At 39.7% G+C, this 23,597-nt stretch overlaps 1 protein-coding gene across 1 annotated transcript in view; it reads left to right on the top strand.

Moving 5' to 3' along the window:
- The window catches only part of LOC122806090 (extracellular calcium-sensing receptor-like), an 841,208-nt gene extending 818,836 nt beyond the window's left edge, over positions 1-22,372 (top strand). Inside the window, exon 5 of the mRNA XM_044076328.1 lies at positions 21,462-22,372. Coding sequence (XP_043932263.1) covers positions 21,462-22,372 — 911 coding nt within the window. The remainder of the gene's footprint in view (positions 1-21,461) is intronic.
- The last annotated feature ends 1,225 nt before the right edge of the window (positions 22,373-23,597 follow it).

The following is a 23,597-nucleotide window of genomic DNA, read 5'->3' as shown; positions in this document are numbered from 1 at the left end:
TCCAGGTTGCAGCTGCTGCTGCTGCAGCAGCTTAGGACACAATGGGGGAGTGTGAACACTTTGGAGGCCTGTAAGCTGCATGTGTAACTGTGGCAGCTGTGGCAGCCCTGTCATTACACCAGAGCCAAGGTAAGGGTACCCATTACAGTCCAATCGAAGCATGTGCTTAAGGTACATCTGTTATGCAACAGTGCCAATAGCAGGGTAATAGGTAAGATGTAGTTAGGCTATCTGAATATGTGCAGTGTGTCCCTACCTGCAGGCCTGTGACTTGCAAAACTGGGTAGCTGATAACTCAGTAGCAGTAACCTATTGGTATTAAAATTGCATGAGTCAGTCATTACTTGCTATGTTCACAACAATGGAACTGAAGTGCAACACACTGGATCTGAACCCAGGACTGTGTGTAGCAAAATGTTCTATATGCAAGGCATTTAACAGCCTATCCTACTAAGTCAGGATTGCAACAGGTGTATTTGCCAGATATATGTGCTGACATACAGTCTGAGACATATGTTGTCTGCATCCATCAGTATGTGCATGGCTTTCAAAGGTAATTTTTCTGCAGCAAAGTCCCATTTGAACATATGTACTGTGCCATTGATGCCTTAGCAGGTGTGTTTGTAGATGTTGTAGGTAAAAGCGAACATCTACCTACTATCCTAGGCCTCACGTATTGCCATTATTATTTATTTGGCTGTTTAATGGTGTATTTCTGCACCAAAGTCCCAGGTACACTCTCATTTGTTACATTAGTTTTGATTTCAGTCTGTTAGTGACAATCAGCATGTATTGCTGGAAACACCTGCTTTATCTGGGTAGTCTAGTGGGTTAGTGCAGTAAGCTGTAGTTGACAGGGGCCTGAGTTTGAAATATGGCAGGAGAAATTACTTTATACATGTGCATAACACTGTGAGAAACACATAGGATCATTAAGGCACTTTAAACCTCATTTAAGTGGGTTTGTGTGGTGCTGCGCCATGCACTGCATAGCTTAGCTCTGTCCAAACCCATCCTAAAATGTTATAAAGAAAAGAAAAAGGGGGTGATAGGACAGTGGTGAAATGGGGGCAAGCAGAAGGAAAACATACTGAAAGGCAGGTAGGGATGTGCAGGATGGGTGTAGAGAAGGAACATAGCTTTCCTGTACAACAATGCTGTGCAGTTTGACAGACTCTGTGCATGAATTTGGACTCTCAAACCCCAGAGAGATAGGTGAGGACAGCATAAATGTGATGTCAAGCCAATTGGACAAAATAATTTGTGTCCAGTGGACACGTGTGCAAAATTGAGAGCTATGTATAGGGCAATACTTTTTTTTGTGGGACAGGTGCCTATTTTTTTTCTTTTCAAAGTAGAGAGTGGAATGTTGTGGAAGGGATATAGTTATGTGTGGGGAGGTAAGCTGGGTAGAAGAGGAAGCAACTGCAGACAGACAAGACAGCAGACAGGGGCAGTGCGTGACACGTGAGGGGGTAAACACCTTGAATAGGGAGGGTGTTGTGGAATCCGAAGTGCATGTACCTCCAGATGGCATCAGCATGACTGAGGTCCCCACCCATGGGCAGTCCACACTGCTCTTTCACTCTCCCAAAGGTGGCTGTGCTGGAAGCTGGGTGCCATGCCAGTGGGCCCCACCAGGTTGTTGAGTCTGCCCTTAATCCAGCACAGATGATGTTCATAGCTCCTATGAACAATCCTGTGCACCATGGCTGGTAGTCAATCCTGGGTGACTACTGCCCCTCTGCCACTGCTCCTGGGGGTGGTGGGCCCCATTCCCTGAGGCAGTTCCACCCAAAGGTGGTGTAGTGCCAGCAGAGGGGTCACCACCAGCTTGGGTCCCAGACATGCTGGAACCCAATGCCACGGCCGGTTGAGGTAGGTTAGGTGGATCAGCAGGAACTGGCCTACCCTGATGTGCTGTGTTTATGGAGGTGAAGCAATATGTTTAGTTTAGTTATGAACAAAACCATTATTAGTAATAACAGCATGCCAGAACATTGGAAATAACCCCACTATATTTCAATGCATGTTATGTGAAACACAACAACGAATAACAAAACAGTCAGTATGTTAACAGCATGCCAGTAACAGTTACAGCATATGGCCAACAGGATAGGTAATTCAACAAGATATGATAATATGTAACCATTGTAATACATAACAATAATAAAACACATGCCCCAAAATAAAGTTTGTGGAACAACATATCTTAGTAGTAAACCATACCCAATGCATAAGAAAAATAAATATTTGAAGATAAGGGGTGGGGAGAGAGAGAAATACAGTCCATTAATACCATTATAGGCTATATAGTTGACAACAGTTCTGCTATCTACTCTAAAGGTCTGTCCTTTATGTGTAAAAGTGCCCTATAGCTGCTATAGCATGTACATACCTCTCAAGCTATCCACATGGGACAGTATGGGCCAAGCAGTAACAACTGCAGGTACACAACTACACAGAACACTTGCACATCAGGTGTACCTATATAACTACCAAGGTGTACTGCGGGCTGATGTACTGTGACTTTGTTATTTACATAATCATGCCAATAATACATTTGTGACAGAGGGATTATGCAATGGTAATCCCATTCCATGATAGCAGGACACTTGAGAGATGTATGTGTACAGTACAGACAGTAAACAACTCTCATGCCTTGCTTGGCAGTCATGGGGATCGAACCCAACAGCAGTGACTGCAGAGGACATCTGCATCAACTGTATTAATTGACTGCAGCAACCTTTAACACACACTCCAGGCATGCAGCCATACCAGGGTTTACACAGCATGCCTCTCAACCTCTTAGAGGAGGAAATCTGGACAAAGCCATAAATAAAAGTGGGATAAAGGCCCAAAAATAGGGACAATTTTTAATATTGGTCTTACAAATTTGGAAAGTTAATAGAATAACAGGCTTTGTATTAGCATGAATTTTCTGAAGGGTATGAAGTCTGTAACTCAAATGTCTGTCATTATTTTCTAACTTCAATCTTTAATGATTTGCCACTAATTTGCCAGAAAAACACAATTTTATGAAAAATTGAACAAATAATATGAGGTAATCTGGACATTATGTGAAAATCTGTACAGCTGAGAGGTATGCTACACATTTTATTTATTTTATTTTATTATTATTACATATTTCTTGTTTTTATGCTGTATTTTCACATTCTTGGTAATGATTGTAACAGTCTGTGACATGTAAACACACAATAATTTCCTCATAATATGGGCTACCTCACCCATTTACCCTGTAGTTCCTGTGAAGAGAATATCTGTGAACATTATGTGACTGATACTGTAATATTTAGATTTACATAGCACTGGATTCAAAGCCTGGTCTGTGTGTGGCAAAAATGTACTTCATACAGAACATTTAGCAAACTGAACTACTGAGTCACTGCTGTTTACTGACTGACTGATATTTGCCTAGAGCTCAGCTGGCACCAGACTATGCCCTGCTAATAGTGGAACAGTTTTATACTTGGCTGCAGTGACAGTTGGCCATACATGCATGATATTTAAGCATGACAGAGATTCTAGGTAAAGTACATATTACTACATAGAATTCAGGTGTACACATTACATTGTTAGTGTGTTGAAATATCTGTGAAGTCAACAACCAAGATCTGATTATGGATTATTATTTGCAGTCTACAACTAGTACACTCTTATACCTGACTGCCTACCTCACAGTCTGAATGCTTGTAGCTGACATGCAATGTTGAAAACAAGACAATCCTGCTGTACACAATTTACCCTGTTGTTATTGCTATTGTTCCATGTGTCATTGCAGACCAGTTGCCATAAGTCATTTCTTACAAAACAACTCTAAACCTACACTTATTGTGCAACAGACTTTTTAGACATACCTTTATGCAGGTAGTGATAGTATTTTGTGTTTTTTTTTATTGCAGAACAGCTTTAATAATTTCTTTCTTGCAAAACAGCCCTACTTCCACAGTCATTGCATAACAGACTATTAGAAAAACCTTCAATCAGTTACTATATAATTTCATGTTTTTATTGCACAACAGTAGTCATTATGCAGATGTTGCAACACAGCTGTAATTCCACAGTTATTATATTACAAACTTTTATTGCATATAGTTTATTATGGTTAATGCTTTGGTCTTCCCTGCTTATGGCACTACAGTTGGCAGTATGCACCTATTGCAGTACAGGTGTAAGTCCACATTTATTGCAATACAGTCTTTACTGTATATACCTAATAACAGTTAATGCTTTACTCCTTCTTGCTTATTTGACTATAGGTAGCAAAATACATCTGTGCTCACAACACTCACTGCAAAACATGGCTAAGTGCTCGGCATGTGCCTTGATGTTGTGAGCCCTCTCCTCTGCAGCTGTTGGGAGAGAAGCACACCATTATGCATACCAGTTTATCAGATATTCAGATTAGGTATTGGTGAAATAAATGTTATTTACAAACTTGTTGGGCATTCCCTGCCCGAGCTTCTCAGACCCAGGTGTTCAACAGATCCCTCTTCCTATGCTTCAAGTCATCATGGTGGTAATGAATCTGCTCACATGTGCAGGGGATACTTGTCACACTGGTGAGTTCATGTGCCAGCCGGTCCCAGGCCACCGCTTTGCATTCTAAGGCCTAGAACCCTCCCTACCGCAGCTGGTCATCATGGTTTTTCACCAGGAGCCCAACTATGACCCTGGACTCCTGAATGCCCCACGGCTGTGCCTAGATACGTGCACGCTCGCCAATGCCGGCCATAGTCACTACACAAGTAGAACTAAAACAGATGATGCTGTATTCCTGCCTAGTGAGCTTAATATAGCCTGTTTTCCCACCTTTACACACCATTGGGCAATATTTGAAAATTTGGCACATCTCTTAGGATCATGCAAACCAGTGTGGCTGAGAAAAGCAATGCTTATAGCTTAGTACTTGGCAGTGCTTACCAGTGTGCAAACCAGCCAAGCAGTTCCACGCAGTGCATAAACATTACCAGACATTATTTTGTTTATGCAGTGGTTAGCAGGTCTTAGCAGAGCTTAGCTGAGTGCAGCAGGCCAGTATTTAAAAATAATTTGTATAATTTCTATTTTGAACAAAAATGTTAACTTGCCCTCGCATGTATTCAAACCCTGCACCTACTGCATATGAGGCTATAACTCTACCCATTTAGCTAAATGGACATCTGTAATTTTGCTATACCTTTACATATATCTCTGAGCTACCTCTAAGCAGTGCTGAGCACAGCACTGAGCCACATAAACCCACATAGCTATGCTTAAACTTGACCTTTACATAAATAATTAAAGATATCCAGTTTCTATTTTTAGATGTCTGTTGTCTCAGTGCTGCTTAGCATTGCTGCACTCCACACCACACTGCACAAACATGATTTAAAAAAAAACTTAAATTACATTGCTATACTCCAATTGGACAGTGCAGGGAGTGTGTTACTCATCTGCAGACACAGTTAGCACCACACTCCCTACACTGATTCAAAAAACCGTGTTTCACGGCTCTTCCTCGGCAACGTGCCATGATTAATATGCATAGCGTGCTGCAAAGGCGGAACCATGTACACAGACATGGTAACATTCCATGCAGGCTCTACATTATGCCTACACAGATTGTATTAAATCTAGGGGACTTTCTTTTTTAATTATAGTGTTTCTTATACAAATTAATCAGCACTCATAATTAATGTATTCCCTGATTAATTGCCTGCACCTACAGACAAAGAGTATCCAACTGCAGGCCCTTGCTGGTGAAAATAAAACAGCTATTAACTTTACAAATGAATGAAATAGCTATTCTCTTATTGGAAAAAACTACCATTTTTTTCATACTTTCCATTTCCTTACCTCTTTGCTTAGAAAAAGAAAAAGAAAAATGTATGTTCTCATCAACAACATAAACTTTACTTCCACCTGTATAATAAAAAGAGAATTACCATAAATTAATACACATATAATATGATCAATACACTTTTATATCCCCCAGCAGCCGAAGCTCTCAACATTCTACTGTTTATATCCAGTCTTTATCATGTCACTGAATGGTAATGTGCTGGCTCTGTTAACTGGCTAAAGTCTATTCTTCTGTTTAAAATACTGCATTTTTCTCAAGGTATAGACTATTTACATTTTTCTTACTTTGTTATCTTGTTGTTGAAACTGGTGCTGCTCAGAATAGTGATATTGGCTCTAAAACAAGCTTTTAAATGGATTTAAAGGCCATTCATAGCCTGTAGTCAGGTAATCAAACAGTCTAAGTTTTATTTGTCGAGAAAGTAATGGGCCTTGGCATTTTTTTTCTCTTTTTTTATCTGACTAATTCCTCTGTTTGATTAATATGTTTGCTGTAATGTTTACTAATAACCTGTAGCTTGTCCAGCACTATACTTGTAAACTGCTTCTGTATTCTTTTATGAGCAGCATATATATGATATTATTAGCTACCAGAAAGGGTAAGTAAAGTAATGGAATTAAGCAAGCTTAAGTTAAGCAACTAGAACTAAGCATTTTTACTATGTTGAGATAGAAGGCACAGTACAGAATAAGTTAAGCTGCAACAGCAGGCTGTAAGACATTATAAAACTCCTACCAATATATTTAAGGTTATATTTACAACTATCTTTGGTTTTCAAAATTAGTATGTAACTGTTTATGAATAATGATAAATTGCTAACATATCAAAACTGAATCTGTTTTGTAGTATCTTATACTGTAACTCTCTCTCACTGGTCTTACATATCTGCTGCCTTAAAACTCTCACTTACATATTTTTTTACACTATACTCACTTACTGATGTAGGGTTCTACCTTATCTGGTCCCCCAGCATCCTTAATTTGTATAACTCTCTGAACTTTCAATTCCTTCCCTGGAATCTTTCCATATTCCATCTTTCACTTTTCTTTCACTCACTGTCTCCTAACATATACCACCTTTATCACTTTTCTTTTCTTCCACCCCTCCCAAAAAACAAGTATAACTCCTGTTTTTCATTTTTTTCTAGGCTCTATTCTAAGACTTGCAATACTCTTATCAACCCGGAAGTGGAATGTCCCTCAAGCAGAGCCCTCAAAGTTCCCTAAAGCTTATTCACAAGCAAAAATAGTTGTATGTACATTACTATAATGTTGAGTGATCTAACCATTTGTACATTCATACATTTACATTTGTTCATAGGTGTTTACTAGACTAACAACCACAAGGGCCTTTTTAAGCCTAGCCATGAATCCCAAATCTCTGACAAGTTCTGATACCCTTGATAAGTGTACGCTTTGGCCTGGGAGATGAACCATTTACAGGTTACCTGTGTCAGTTAGAGACATAGGTGCCAAACCAGGGATGAATTTCCAGTTTTCCATCCAATTGTCCAAGTTGCACTTGAACTGGGTTAGGAAGGAGCTCTGCTTCACATGGATGAGCCACCTGTTCCATAGATTGAGTAGTCTCTGGGATACATACCTATCTCTCAAGCTGGTCCTATTTATATCACAAACAAGGTTTAAGACTTTAGAACGGGTAATTCTGGTACTGTCTGTTTTGTGGATATACAAGAGGTCCATTAGAGTGGGGTCTGACAATTTCCTGTATGCCAGGCATTGATCTCCCCACAAAAGCCTGTAGGAGACAGAATAAAGGGATAGGGCCTTGAGGTGGTCTGCATAGGACATATTACTTATGCATTGTATTCTTTTAGTGAGGAACCTCTGTTGTCATTCCACTTGTTGGATATGCCTGGTTAGGTGCATACCAAAGGGGGCACTGTACTCAATGATAGGTCTGATGAATGCCGAGTACAGTGGAACAATGACTTCCTTGAACTTAGATGCCATACCTTTGTTTATACATTGTGCAACATAAAATGATTTCCTCACCACTGTAGACACATGATGATCAAAGGCTAGATTACTATCTATGTGTGTCCCTAAGTCCCTGACTACTGGGTCAACTCTAAGGAGTATGTTGTCTATGTGATAGTTACCAGGGATGGATGACTTCCCAAAGGATATTAGTATGCATTTCTTGGCATTTAGTTTTAGTCCATGGCTCTGACACCAGTTGTTTGTCTGTCTCAGCCCCTCCTGGAGAACATTTGTGTTAGTGTGAGATTAAATGACAGCTCCTAATTTGCAATCATCTGCAAATTTAGTCAGCCAGAGACCACTGACATTGGCCTTGACTTCTGAGAAGTAAATTTCAAAAAGGAGCAGTCCAAGGACTGATCCTTGAGGGACTCCACTTCTGACTGGCCTCTTTGTAGAGGTGGACTCCCCAATTCTAACTTCCTGGGTCCTGTCTGTTAGCCAGTTTGCTATGGATCAAGTGACATATAGGTTTGTACCTAACCTTTTAAGTTTGTCAACAATTCCTGAGTGGGTATTGTGTCAAATGCCTTGGCCATGTCAAAGTAGGCAGTGTGAATGATTTTGCCTTCTTCTGTTGCTTTGGTGACCTTCTCAAAGAAGTCCACCAGGTTGAGTAGGCATAATCTGCCCTTGACGAAACCATACTGGGTTGGGTCTAGTATCTGGAGGTTTACTATATCTATTTTGATCATCTCCATGATAATTCTTTCCATTGCTTTACATATAAGACTAGTGAGACTTATGTGTCTGTAGTTTCCAGGGTCTGTAGATGGCCCACTTTTGTGCAGAGGGATGACTGTTGCCTTTCTCCATCCATGGGGCATGGAGCCTGTTTGGAGGCTACAGTTAAATATCAATTCCAGAGGCCCTGATAGGTCATGTTTCATGCTATTTAGAAGGCATCCTGGAATATTGTCTTGGCCCATTGATACAGTGTTCTTGGTCTTAGAGAAAGCATTAAGGACCTGTTCCCTAGTGATAGTAGTGGGAGTTATATTTTATGATACTTCCTGAGGGAAGGTTGAAGGGGAGGTTTGCTATATCTTCTGGCTCAGTATAGGTGACTCCATTTACAATGAGCTCTGCACACAATTGTGTATTACCTTTGAGGTTGCGGACATAACTAAAGAATGCTTTGTGGTTGTCCTTGGCCTGGGAGGCCAAACTTTCCTCAAATTTGGCTTTTATAGACTTTATTTGTCCTCTGAGTTGTTTGTTTAGTTTGATGAGAGTGCTTTTATCCATTTGGGTGATGCAGCTCCTATGTTTTGCCATGATTTTCTTCCTCCTGTTATACATCTGATTGATTTTGTGATTCCACCAGGGTGGCTTGTTTTTTGAGGTAGTTCTGTACTTCTTCTTGGTGGGTACAGCTGCTTCTATGCAGCTATTAACATGCTTGTACAGAGTTTCTGCATAGGCAGAAGTGTTCTCAGGGTTTATGGGGGCTTGAAATTTTGCCAGGTTCTCACTTAACAGCAGAAGGTTAGCCTTAGAATAGTTCCTGAATATTCCCAGTTTAGCTGGGGGTCCAGGTTTTATTTTTACTTCAAAGGAGACCATTTTGTGTTCTGACCTTAGTACATTATAGTATGGTGTGTGCAGACTCTCCCATATTAGTGAGGACCAGATCCAGTATGGTTGCACCCCTGGTTGGTGTATTGACTATCTGGTCCAGGGAGTTTGTGTTTGGAAAATCCAGGAATCTCTGTGCATGTATGTTTGATGTCATATAGGATTCCCAGTTAATACTGAGGTAATTAAAGTCACCCGTGAATATGGTATTGGGTTGGATGGTTATTGTTTCTAATAAGTTTAAATACATGGTATGGGTTTCCTGGGTCATAGAGGGGGACCTATAGCTTGCCAGAAAGTGGTATTGGATTTTACCAATGGTGATTTGAACATGCAGCAGCTCAAGTGCATTGTCCTGTTTGACCAGCCTTGAAGTATATTTATTTTTGATGTAAATAGAGACACCTCTACCTTTAGACCCTGCCTGTGAAGTAGCTGGTCTAAATGTGTGAAAGGCATTATAAATGTGCACTGTTGGCATGCTCTCCATGGCTTTAAACCATGTCTCAGAGACATCAGCATTCTCTGTACCAGTACCAGCTGCAGCACATCACCGTGACCTCCTCCACTTTTATCTTTCTTTCTATCTTACTACGCAATGTATGGTCGCTACTTGCACTGACACTTTAGTTCACTAGTCTCAGGTTTCTCCCAAACATTTCTAAAGTGAGGTAACATTTGTACTCATTGAACAGTATCTAAACAGTAGCATATGGTTAACAGAAGTGAAGTGTTGCCTAACTCAGAGCTAACCACAGGAACACCAGGCAGGAAAACAAAGAAAGAAATGCTCCAATTACATTCTAACACACACCTTTCTCCCACTACTTAACAAGCAGATTGGTGTGACTACTTTAAAAAGTAACAAACATAATTAATAGCAAAACAAAAGCAAGTAAACCTTAATGATTGGATGTGTGGTTAAGTTCCACTCAAAGGTTCAACATATTCCATTCACACTCACTCTGCTTGGGCTCACTCCACTTCCCTACCCTACCCACAATTCCCACATGCCCCCACTACCTATACATTTATTTTTGACAAGCCCGACCCCCTATTTTCACCCAACCAATCCAATCTCAAATAACCACCTACACCTGTACCTGGTAAATCCTCCCCAACCATATAAGTAAGCTACCTTTACACTAACAATAAACAGAAAATCTTATTACTCATCACATTTTTTACCATACACATAAAATTAACCCACCTTCAAACTCCTTTCTTTCTCTCCCCTGCAACCAACCCACTATTCCCCTCCTACTACATACCCCCCCAGTTCAGACTATTCTTCCACTTTCTACATAACAAAATGTTAATCATACACTGGTCTATTCTCCTAACCCTCTCTATATAACATCCAATGAGTGCAAGATTAACTTTTATACCCAATCAATATCCCCCTCACTACGCAACCAGCTACAATCAAAACCCTCTATGCTCAAGATATCCCCATTTATATTCAACTGCTCAAATATAAAACTTGCTTCATTTGTAATACTCCACCAACAATCATATTCACAAATAACTGTGCAATATGGCAAATTTATATCCAAATACCTAAAAACAATCCTACACATAGCATCCCATCTTATTCACTGTGGAGACATTCACCCAAACTCAGGCCCAAAATGTAACTGAAGCATACCCAACAACCAGCAACCCAATCTACTAAAGCATCCCCAGGAAAGGATGCAACCTACTAATACTACCCTTTCACATTACTCTCCATTGTCCTAATAGCAGAAACCTGGCATAAAGCAGAAATCAACAGCAATGAATTACTCTCCTTAGGATATAATATATACAGACAAGATAGAAAAAACAAAAGAGGTGTAGATATTGCTCTATTATTCAAAAATAACCTCACACATGAAACTATTAACCACACCCATCCTGCCTTCAATAGTGTAGAAATCCTGTTCACCAGACTTAAGATCAAGTCAAAGAAAAACTTAAATATAAAGAGACCATATTCCACCAGCAATAATATTAACACTTTAGACTCTATCCTATACTGGACAGTAAGTACCCTCCCCCAGGAAACAGTCATAAAGGGAGACTTTAACATAAACTGGTTCTCCTACAACTCATCACACCCACTGAACATATCAAGCTTCATGGTTTCACTCAAATAATTCAGTCTATGACTAGAATAGATAAATCATCAAAAAGGAGTCCATCCTAGACTGGATCCTTATATCACATCACTCAGGGTGCCTCACAGACACTCTTAATAACCACTTCCCTACCTTCTTTCTCAGACATTAACTAAACCCAACAAAACTAACATCCATCTGAGAAATCCATTACACAAAAAAATTTCAACTCCCAAGCCTTTGTATCCATACTCATACAATGTGATTGGAATCCACTCAAAACCCTCCCCTTAAATAATGCAGTAAAGCACTTCAACTCTACCTTCCTTAATATCCTAAATCAACTAGCCCCAACCAGAACAATTAGAATCAAATTCAACTATGCCCTTTGACTCACCAAAGAGACAGGATCACTTTTAAAACTAAGAGATAAAAGCCTGAGTGATGTGGTATAAGGATCCAGTCTAGGATGGACTCCTTTTTGATGATTTATCTATTCTAGTGGTAGACTGAATTCTAAAAGTGTATTAGTTCTGGTTTAAGCACTTGGGCTTCAGGCCAGTTATTTTACGTTAAGAAGGATTGTGGTCTGCACTCTTGTGGGAGGAGAGGCTGGACTCTGCCCTTCTGAGCAGGGAATTTCTGGTTAAAGGCTTATAGTGCCTGCATATTCTAACTGTTTCTTACTGAAATTGGTACACCTTGTTTGCTGTAGCATAGACTAGATCCAGGACTGCTGAATCTAGCTTTATTTGTATGCTTGTTGTTTGTTTATTTCCCTGAAACGCTAATTCCACCTAAAACGCGGCCTTTTAGCACTTCTGTGGATCCCTAGTGATATCTGCATTGCTTACTGTACCTATTTCCTTGTTTCACTTGAAAGAAAGTTACTGTTTGTTGTTTTTGCATTTAAGTTACCTGTAACACATTGCATTTAAGTTACATGGCACTTGCTCACTAAAGCAATCATATAAGTCAGCTCTAAAAAATTAAAAGCACTACACCCTCACAAACTCCCCTTGAGTACCTTGTTCCCCATTGGCCCTTTTTTTCAATTATAAAGAAATTCCCAATACTATTCTAGCATGTAGAAAGGTCAGTTGTCAATCTCCTCTCTGGTCCAGCTGGTGAATCTGGGAATCTTGAGGCAATGTTACAACTGCCTCATGTACACAGACAACCCTCTCCTCCTCCCAACAAATTCCAACACATGTGAGAGATGCAACCATATAGCCAAACTGGAGGCTAAGCTCTCTCAACTCAGTACTGGCGTAACCAGTCAGGAGGAGAAGGAAACCACACTCACTACAATTCCAGTCTCACATAGACCTACCACGACAACAAACCAAACACATAAACACACAAAAACATACTCAGAGGCTCTAAATAAAAATCTGTCTAAGCAGCTGAGACCTCCAAAGCAGACACCCAAGCAACCGCTACCCCAAAACAAAACACGTGCAACACATAGCTCACAAAGCCAGTGTGCCGAACAGTCACAGCCCTTAAGGCTAAACAACACACCTGATACACTTGTAATAGGTGACTCTATCATCAGGCACACTGACGTCCTGCTCACCAGGCTGAACAAGGAGAAGGTCATGGTGAGCTGCCTGTCGGGTGCTAGGATCCGCCACATAACACAAGCACTCAGGTCACTCCAAGGCAAGTACAAATATGACTCAGTCATTGTCCATGCTGGTGTGAATGACCTGAGATGTATCTCCCTGGACTACATGAAAAGAGACATAGAGGAGCTCTCTGAGCATGTAGCCCAGGCAGGTATGACCCTGACCTTGAGTAGCATCTTACCCTCACCAAGAATGATGCCACAATATGAAGACAAGATGATCAATTTCAACAACTGGCTTAAGTGTTGGTGTCATTCAAAGGGGATCCAATGCCTGTCAGCCTGGGATGACATGCTCGACAAGCCACAATGCTTCGCTAGGGACGGCTTTCACCTGTCACCCCTGGGCTTTCAGATATTGGCAAAGGCTCTTGCTATCCCCATAGTGCCTTTTTTAGGCATGGCTTAAAAGACAAACCCACCTCCATAGGTATCACAAGGGATAAGAAACTAAGAGTAATGCTACTCAACGCCAGAAGTCTAAACCTCAAGATGCACACACTCGAAACTCTCCTTAGCATGGAGAACATCGATATCTGTGCAGTAACAGAAACCTGATTCAAGGCTCCCGAGAGCACCCCAGCACTACCAGGTTATACCTCATACCATGCTTTTCGGCCCCAAAACTTGGACCGAACCACAAAAGGAGGGGGAGTATCAATATTCGTCAAAGATACCCACACCTCCAGGTTGGTGGCACAGCACAAAGCATCAGAGACTATCCATGTGCAACTAACTGTGGGTAAAACTGCCTTCCAGTTTATAGCCTGCTACAGACCACCCTCCCAAACACAGGAAACCCACTTGGCCTTCCTGAGAATACTGGAAAATATGAAGGTCTCTCCAAACACCATTATATTGGGTGACTTCAACTACCCAAACATAGACTGGGAGCATTACTCTAGCTCCAACACCCTAGCCCAAAGGTTCCTAGAATTTATAAACTCAAATGCTATGGAACAACTTGTTACCACTCCCACAAGAGGGGAAAACATACTGGACCTGATCATCACCAACATGGGGACACTATGCTCCAGACCAGAAGTGTATCCCTCAATGGTAAGATCAGACCATAAACTAATCTCACTGGATATTCACATCCCGACCCCACCCCTGCCCAGAAAACCACAGTGAAAAACTTCTCTAAAGCAAATTTCACATGCCTCAAAACTGAGGCGAAATCCTTCAAAGCCCCCGGGCCTGTGGAAAATACGGCCCAGACCACAGAATCCTTTATAAACGCATTCTATGAACACCTTCAGGAATGCATGGATCATGCAATCCCAAATAAAACCAAGACCCAATCCTCCAAAGGCAGACGTCCTATCTGGTGGACCCCAGCCATAAACAAACCATACAATAGAAGGAGGAAGCTACTACATGATAGAGCAAAATCCCAAAAAGGGAAGGCATCTCTGATCAGTATTAGCAAAAAACTACGGGCACTCATAAAATCGTCTAAGGCCAGCTTCGAGAGAAAAATTGCACAGGTCACTAAGGATAATCACAAGGCTTTCTTTAGTTATGTTAGAAACCTGGGTGGGAATTCCCAGATATGCTCAGAATTAGTCCAAAATGACAAAAAATACACCGAGCCCACAGACATTGCCAACATCCTAGCTGACAGGTTCAGTGCAAACGTCTCCCCCCTCTCCCCACCAAAAGGGCAAATATCTATCCCAACAGAGTGCTGCCCCCCTGACATCTCAGATGCTCAGGTAAGAGCCGCCCTCTCCAAAGCAAAAAACACAGCATCAATGGGACCAGATGGTGTCCCGAGCTGTGTCCTACATGAACTCCAAGAAGAGCTAAACCCAAACATAAAACTACTGTTCAATCTTAGCCTTACTACAGGATATGTACCCAAAGAGTGGCGTACAGCAACAGTGGTCCATCTCCACAAAGGTGGTGCCTCAACGGATCCTGGAAACTATCACCTCATAAGCCTGACTAGCTTGGTCTGCAAAGCTATGGAAAGGATCATCATGGACCTCATAAATAAAGATATTGGGGACCTACAGACACTGGATCCTACCCAGTTTGGCTTTGTTAAGGGCAGATCCTGCTTCTTAAACCTGGTCGATTTCTTTGAAACAGTCACCAAGGCCACTGACGAGGGGAAGGTGGTCCACACAGCCTACCTGGACCTCGCAAAAGCCTTCGATACAATACCCCACTCGGGCATTATAGATAAGCTCACCAGCTTAAATATAAACCCCTATGTCACTAGATGGGTTGCAAACTGGCTCAAGGACAGAACCCACATGGTTAGAATTGCTGGAGCCATGTCAGACTCCAAACCAGTTATAAGTGGCGTCCCACAAGGCTCAGTCCTGGGACCTCAATTGTTCGGTATATATTTCTCGGCGGTACAGGCCAACACGGAAGGACTGTGGCTGACCAAGTTCGCAGATGACTGCAAACTGGGCACCATAATCAACTCTCCAGCCGACACAAGCATCCTCCAAAAGGGCCTCATAGAAACAGACAACTGGTGCCAGAGCCATGGCCTCAAGCTAAATGCCAAAAAGTGTATAGTCATCCCCTTTGGCAAAATCAAAGTGCCCACAAATTACCACATAGGTGGTAATCAATTAAGTACAGAAGAAGTCATTAGGGACCTGGGGACCCAAGTTGATAGCAATCTCTCATTTGACAACCACGTGGCCAAAGTGGTTAGAAAAACATTTTATATAGCCCACCTAATCATGAAGGGATTCACATCTAGATCAGGGAGGTCACCGCCTCTTTACTCATCCCTCATCAGGCCCATAATTGAGTACAATGCCCCTTTTGGGATGTACCTTACCAGACACCTGCAGCAACTGGAAAGACCCCAAAAGTACCTCACCAAGAGGATCAAAGGGCTCAAACAGATGCCATATGCTGCCCGGTTAAAGAAACTCCAGCTCTACTCAGTGGCATACCGCCTGCTCAGAGGCGATCTGTGCCTGACATATAAAGCCATGTCCAACCCGGAATTAATGGACATGCTGCACCTCAGAAAATCCAAATCCCATCGAGCTACGCTCGAGAGACTTGAACCTCAGCACTGAAATAAATAGGACATGCTGGAGGGACAGATTCATAACCCAAAGGCTCCCTTCACTCTGGAATAAAATCCCAGTCCAGGTTAGGCAGAGTCCCACATTGACTCTCTTCAAGAGGAATCTTGATGAGTGGATGGGAGATCACAGGTTTACCCCGGCTATCACTTCTGTGTCACTGTTAGACAGAGGCACAGTATACTAACCTCAAAAAAAGGCATAGCAAAATTAATTTAAAATGGGTGGCAAAAGCCAAACACACTCTAGCTAGGCTTATAAATGCCCTAGGGCAGATAGCCTAGTATGAACCTATGAACCTAAAATAGTAACAAATCAACAAAAAATACCTTGAAATAAGAAATAAAGTCAAAAAACAAATCAAGCTTGATAAAAAAAACACTACACCAACACTCGAACAAAGCACAAAAACAACCCACAAAAAGTTCTGATCTGCCATCAGTAAAATTCCACATCCAGGCAAAATGAGTAACCCTCGCCCATCAACCAGTAACTCTACAGGCAGTATTGCCACACAGTTTAATACTTCAGAGAATCTCTCCTAGCCCTCACTAAAAACAACTGCTCCTCACCTCCTCCAAAGTTCTCACCTACAGTGCAGAATATCAAAAACTTCTCCCTACAACCAATACCAACAAAAACTATAAAAATATTCCTGAGTAAACTCCAACAAACCCACTACATTTGCAGCAGATAATTTACTGGCTGAATTCCTCAGAATCGCAGCCGATGCCATTTCATTCCCAGTCTCTATACTAATCAATCAGTCCATCTCAGAACTCCATATCCCCACCCTCTGGAAAACATCTCATATAATAATATTATATACGGGAGAAAACTCTACAGAACTATCAAAGTATTGCCCTATTGCCATTTTATCTCCTTCAGCAAAAATCCTTGAAGAATGCATACAATCACAAATTCTAAATTATCTCTTAGACAACAAACTTCTGGCAAATATTCAGCATGGTTTTCACTTTTATCACTACCACAGCCCTTATCAGCTTCACCAATGCCATCACTCAACACCTTAATGAAGGTAAGCCTGCTTCTTCTATCTTTCTGGATCACTCTAAGGCTTTTGATACAGTTTCCCACAATAAACTCCTATCTGCACTCTCTGAACTTAATCTGAGCTACTCCACTATTGCATGGTTCCAAGACTATTTATCAGGTCGCACTCCGGCAGTAAAATGGCAAAACAACCTATCACCACTTTATGTGTTACTATCTCTTAATAATGACCTATTTCTTGTAATATTTTTTGTAAAATTTCTTGTTTATATTAGTTTTATGTTTTTTGTTGTATTTCTTGTAATGTTTTAATTTTTTTGGAGCTTTTCTCCCTGGGCTTCTGCTGAAAATTGGACCATTGGCCCAGTCAGACTTTCACGTTAAACAAATGTAAAATAAAAAATAAAAATAAATAAATGTTACAATATATACCACAGATACATTGCAGACAAGATAAAATAGTTTCTTACTTTAACATCCCTAGCATAAACAGCACCGGTGACTCTTCCACCTCAGATTTACAATACCTCTGCATACTGCACAGAATTACTTTAGAATAAAACATGCAATTTACTGCAGAACAATTATTAGGCATATATTTCTAAGATAAAACATTTTTTTCTTACTTACACTTGCATTGTCAGTCCTGACATTACCCTTCTAAGTGTTAATAGTAAAATGGGAATTATGCTTTAGAGTTCTTCCACTAATGTAACACATCAACAAGCTTCCAGTCTTTTTTTTAAGTCACACCACAGTTGGCATCTCTAAACTGCATCTTATGGAAATGACACTTTACAACTCTCTCATTTATTTCCTAATTTCACATTATTTCTGTCATGTTTCTCATTATCTTAACCGCCTAACACCAATCTGTAGCTCACTTCCAAAGTAATGTTATTTTTTCTAGTCAGCTCCTGTGTTATTTTTTTCTGTTGTTTCATCATTTTCCTTTGTCACAATATAAAAGGTTTCACTGACAAGTTCACTGTATGGGCTTTGTTATTGTCAGAAGAATAAGAAGCAGAGTTCTCTTTAGCTTACTGGCTCCCTTTTTGTTAGGTAAACTTTTTTATTTCATCCTTAGCCTAAACTGAGTCCAAAAATGCCTTTGATCCTTCAGGAAAATATATTCTTAAGACATCTTGATAATAACTTAATAACTTGAATGATACACCTGCTTCTTGGCATCCACTTACTGAAGAAATAAACTGCGTCTCTTCTGCCTGGTATATAGTGAATAATCATTTTCTGAAAAAATACTTTGGTGTCCCCAGTGTTTAATACTTTTCCTTTCTTCCTCAATTTTAACAGGAGCAGCTCTTTCTGCTGTTGTGACTTGACTTTTATTAATATACGTATTGACTTCTTTCTTAAGTACAAATCTTTCTTTCAATTAATACATTTTACTGTGGAATACCAATCCAGTTGCTTATTTGTACTTTCATAAAATTAATGAAATCTATTCCTTCCAATTTTGTTCTGGTACAGAAGAAAATCTCAGACTTTGTATGCTGCCTTCTAACTTTTCTCTTTTGAGGTAGTTCTTTACAACATCATATTCAGTTAGTCTTTTCTCCAATTCATCTTATGATTTCTGCAGTATTCTCCACTCATCTATTCTTTGCAGTATTTTGTCTTTTCAGCTTACATATTCCTCCTGTATTTCTCTTATTTTAAGCATCTCTAAGTGCAATTTTTTTTCTTGTAAATTATGGAAGGAAAATGTCCTGTTCCAAAGCTGAAACCTCATCTTCTTTTTGTACAATGTTCTTCCCCACCAAAGTCTTTTACTTCTCATTTTCTGGTTGCTTTACTGTCACTTTCTGTAAATTTCTTCTTTGTTGACATCCAGGCAGTGTAGTGATTAGCCAGTAAATTAATGTTATCCTAGCTGTTAAGAGCTCTAACCCACTTGCTTTTCAGACTGCATCCATCCTGGAATCCCCTCAAGGCTTTATTATTGTTGAGTAAACTAAAAGTGGTACCAAACTCAGTCAGTGTTCTTTTCTTTTTTCTTTTCCTTTTTTTCCTTGGCAGTAAAAAAAATGCCTTATCTAGCTGCTAATGGATAACGTGCTCCTCCTAGTAAATTACTATAATTAATAGAACAGAATGAAACAGATTTCTCTCACAGCCAGATACAGAATGACAACTCTATAATACCTGCTTTCCTTTTTAGTAATAATCTGTTATAGGCAACACTGGCATTGGCTCTGCTGCTAAATTCTCTTGTCTAAACATTTTTGATTCTGAATGGAAATTCACTGTTTTTGAAGAGTACTGAAATTCATATACTGTTTATGGAGAGTAATGAAATTCACCAAATGTCTGCAGAGTAAGGAAATTTACAGACTGGTTTTGGAGAGTACTGAAATGTAACTCTGGGTCAGTTCCTCTTCACACCACCACTTGTCATTTCTACTCTAACATGATCCCTTTCATGACCCTCCAGTCAGCTTTCCCACCCATCTGCACATCATTACCTTTATTGTCTCAGTAACTCCATCCCTTCAAATCCAACCAAGTACTGACCTTGACTTAAAATCATCAAAGACACCAACTTCTTGCCCTTACCTAATAAAACAGTATTTCCTCCCTCCGATAGCAATGTTACCAAGCAGGGTCCTCCACAGTATTACCTAACAGCATATTATTTCTGTACTCAGCAATCCTGTCGAGCATAACCTAAGTAACAGCTGACTTAGACTTCAACATTATGACCAAGGTACAATACAGTAAACAAATACTTGTACACATTCCTAACATAAAACTGCACAAACACAAACTCTTTGAGACACACCTTACAACAACATTGATTAATGCTAAAAGGACTTAAGTACATTTTAGATATCACCACTGAGGATAACGTCATTCTTAATGGTCAACACTCAGTTGCAAATTATCAAATAAAAATATATTCCTATAATTTTCTCCCTGAAATAATTACACTGGAAAACACACTGAACAAAAAACAAAACATATTCAATGCCCCAAGTACTACCCAAATGTATTATGTCAATACCAATATGGCTAAAGAAACAAAACCTAAAAATCTCCCAAATGTTATTCTGGGATATCAAGCATAACACCAGACCTTCCACCTCAGTACTTCTAATCACACAATTCACTCCCTCAAAAATACATCAAAATCCCTTAGGACAACACAACTTCTCTCTCAGTCCTTCCTACCATCCCCTGATATAATGCAACAAATTCAAGTCCATTATTAGTAAGCAAACTCATCAACACCTCTCCTACACACTCAGAACCCATCAGAATAACACAATCATACTACAATATCCTTTTTAATCTGTCTACATGTAAAAATTAACTATCTAAAATTATCTCATCAAAAAGAAATCAGCTGCCAGGCTAAATCAGAGAAATAACTACCTAAAAAATTCACAAAAAGACTTCTTCAATCCTGGACACCTGCATATGTATCTACTTCATGGTGACAAAAACTAATTAGCTGTGCAAATGCCATTTTGTTACATTATGTTACCTAGCTCACAATTAACATAAAGAACACTGAAAGCTAGCTTTTGTGAAAATGTAAACAGAAAACTTTATATAGTTGCTTTATGTTCTTCTACTAAATATATTATATCAAGCAACTATATCTCACTGGTTGTGTAACTGTAATGTACATATTACAGAAATATTAGCTATGTAACAGCACAATCTACAACCTGGTATTGTAAACCTGAAGTGACTGCATTCATAAATTGAACTTCTCCCTCAGTTGTATATTAGTTTACACATTGTTGTCTAAAACTGTGTGCATTACATGGACTATGGTGTGCAACAGCACCCAGGTCATGGCTGATAATTGCCCAAGGTACTAGTCCACCTACCAGTTTAACAAAGATTACACAAAAATAATAAAACTGGTCTTTTGTATGAGTTAATTTTCCACTCTACAAACAAACAAATTATGTAAATTCTGCTGCTGAAAAAAAATATATACAATGTGTTACTTTGTACACCTGCTAAACTCCATACTACCCAGAATTATTTTTTATTTAAGAAACCTGCAGATGCTTGCATGTTAACTCATAGTTGTCACATTTCTGATTTAGCATCCTATGGATTACACCATGTTAAAACATTTACAAAAATATTCATATATATTTGCTGTTTAAATAAATAAACAAACATATTAGTAAACTGTTAACATCTTTTCCTTCTGAACCCTTCCAGATTCCAATAACTGCATCAGATGTCCAGATGACCACTGGCCAACGTTTGGACAAGATCGATGCCTCCCAAGAACCATAGAGTTTCTGTCATATGAAGAGCCCTTGGGTGCAACATTAGCTGTCATGTCCATCATCTGCTTTTCATTTCTTATGATGGTACTTGGTGTCTTTGTCAAACATCGGGACACTCCCGTTGTTAAAGCCAACAACAGGGTGCTTAGCTACACGGTTCTCTTGGCTCTCATGTTGTGTTGCCTCTGCTCATTAATTTTCATTGGTCAACCCACAACAGTGACATGCATGTTGAGACAGCCTACCTTTGCTGTAGTATTTTCCTTTTCAATTTCTTGTGTTCTTGCAAAGACTGTCATGGTTGTTATTGCATTTAATGCTAAAAAACCAAACAGCAGTTTACAGCAATTCATGGGTGCAAAGCTACCAGCAGCAATAAACCTTACCTGCAGCCTTATGCAACTTACAATCTGCATTACCTGGTTGGTGACATCACCTCCATTTGTTGAATATAATACAAAAATTCAGGTTGGCAAGATAATAATTCAGTGCAATGAAGGCTCTCCCTATGCATTCTGGGGTATGCTGGGTTACAATGGACTTCTGGCAGCTATGAGCTTTACTGTAGCTTTCCTGGCCAGGAAACTGCCTGACAGTTTTAATGAAGCTAAATTTATCACCTTCAGCGTGATTGTTTTCTTCAGTGTATGGCTGTCTTTCATCCCAGCTTACTTAAGCACTTCAGGAAAATACATGGTTGTTGTTGAAGTGTTTGCTATCCTTTCCTCAAGTGCAGGACTGCTTGTCTGTCTATTTTTTCCAAAATGCTACATTATCCTGTTAAGACCACAAATGAATTCTAAAGAGTATCTGATGGGAAAGAAAACAGGCATAAACTAAACAAGTCAGCATAAGAAAAATATATGTACACAAGTCTTTGCTATTTACATTATAGAGAAACTTATATTAATCACGTATCTTGATAAACAGCACTAAAATTAAATGAATTATTCCAATGTACGCGAGTGTGTATATATTACAGTATTTGCTTTCAAATGTTTATACCATCTACCTCTATGATCTCAAATTTCACTGAGATGATAGTTGCACCAAGAATATATCTGCATCAGCTATAATTCAAAGTGCAAAGGGAGAATGATGAAGCAGGGGGGATTTCAAGAAACAAGGAAAGAGTGGGATTTTGGATTTAGTGCCTTAAGGAGAATAACAACAGCCATACAGAATATTATACTCATAAAGTAACAGAAAATATTCCAAGATGTAAGCCAAAATGAAAATGGAGAAAGGAGATAGATTCTGGTTTTAGGGATGACTACAATTAGGGGATATAGGGAATAGGAATAGGGGACTGGACATTACTGGAGGAAGCTGGCAAAGGAGCCAGTGTATTAAGAGCAAATAACTAGAGAAGGAAAGGTAATAAAATGGGAAGAGACCAAGAAGAAATCTAGACTGCAGGCTAGAGATTGCTTTCCCTGTAAGGGACTGATATTGGAGTATAGGCAAAGAAAAAGGGATAGGGTGTCCTAACTGAAAGACCTGCACTGATAAAGTTTTTAGCTGAATCCAGAACAGAAGCTGCTGTTAAAAAAAGGATAATCTGTAAGGTATACAAAATATTGCACAATAACTACAGAAATCAATCAGAGGAGGCTTGAAAAGACTGGGAAGGCAGATTGGATAAACAATTCATAAGAAAACAATGGGAGGACATATGTATAGCTCTCAAACATGCAACAAAGTCTGCAAGATTTAGGATTTTTGCTTAGAAGTGTTTGCACAGATATTTTTATAACCTAGGCAGACTCCAAAGAATTTTTCCTTAGGTAGATAGCAAACATTAGAGGTGTGATGGTAAATAAATAGGTAATTGGGAACATATGTTTTGGGAGTGTGATGAATTGGCAGACTTTAATAATTCCATACAGAGTGCTCTGTCAGAAATATTGGGTGAGCAAATGGGTATAACTAAGGAAATAATTTTTGAGCTGGGATACAGGATCTGAATTGCCTGACCAACAATTACTAGAAAATGGAAATCAAAGTCTAAACAAACTGTACATGAAGTAGTGAATACTGTAACAGATAAAAGAACTGGAAGTAT

The sequence above is a fragment of the Protopterus annectens genome, chromosome 7.part0 (genome assembly GCF_019279795.1).
Source record: "Protopterus annectens isolate FY-2018-M chromosome 7.part0, PAN1.0, whole genome shotgun sequence".
Classification (NCBI taxonomy): domain Eukaryota; kingdom Metazoa; phylum Chordata; order Ceratodontiformes; family Protopteridae; genus Protopterus; species Protopterus annectens.
This window is presented reverse-complemented; position numbering and strand designations above follow the sequence as displayed.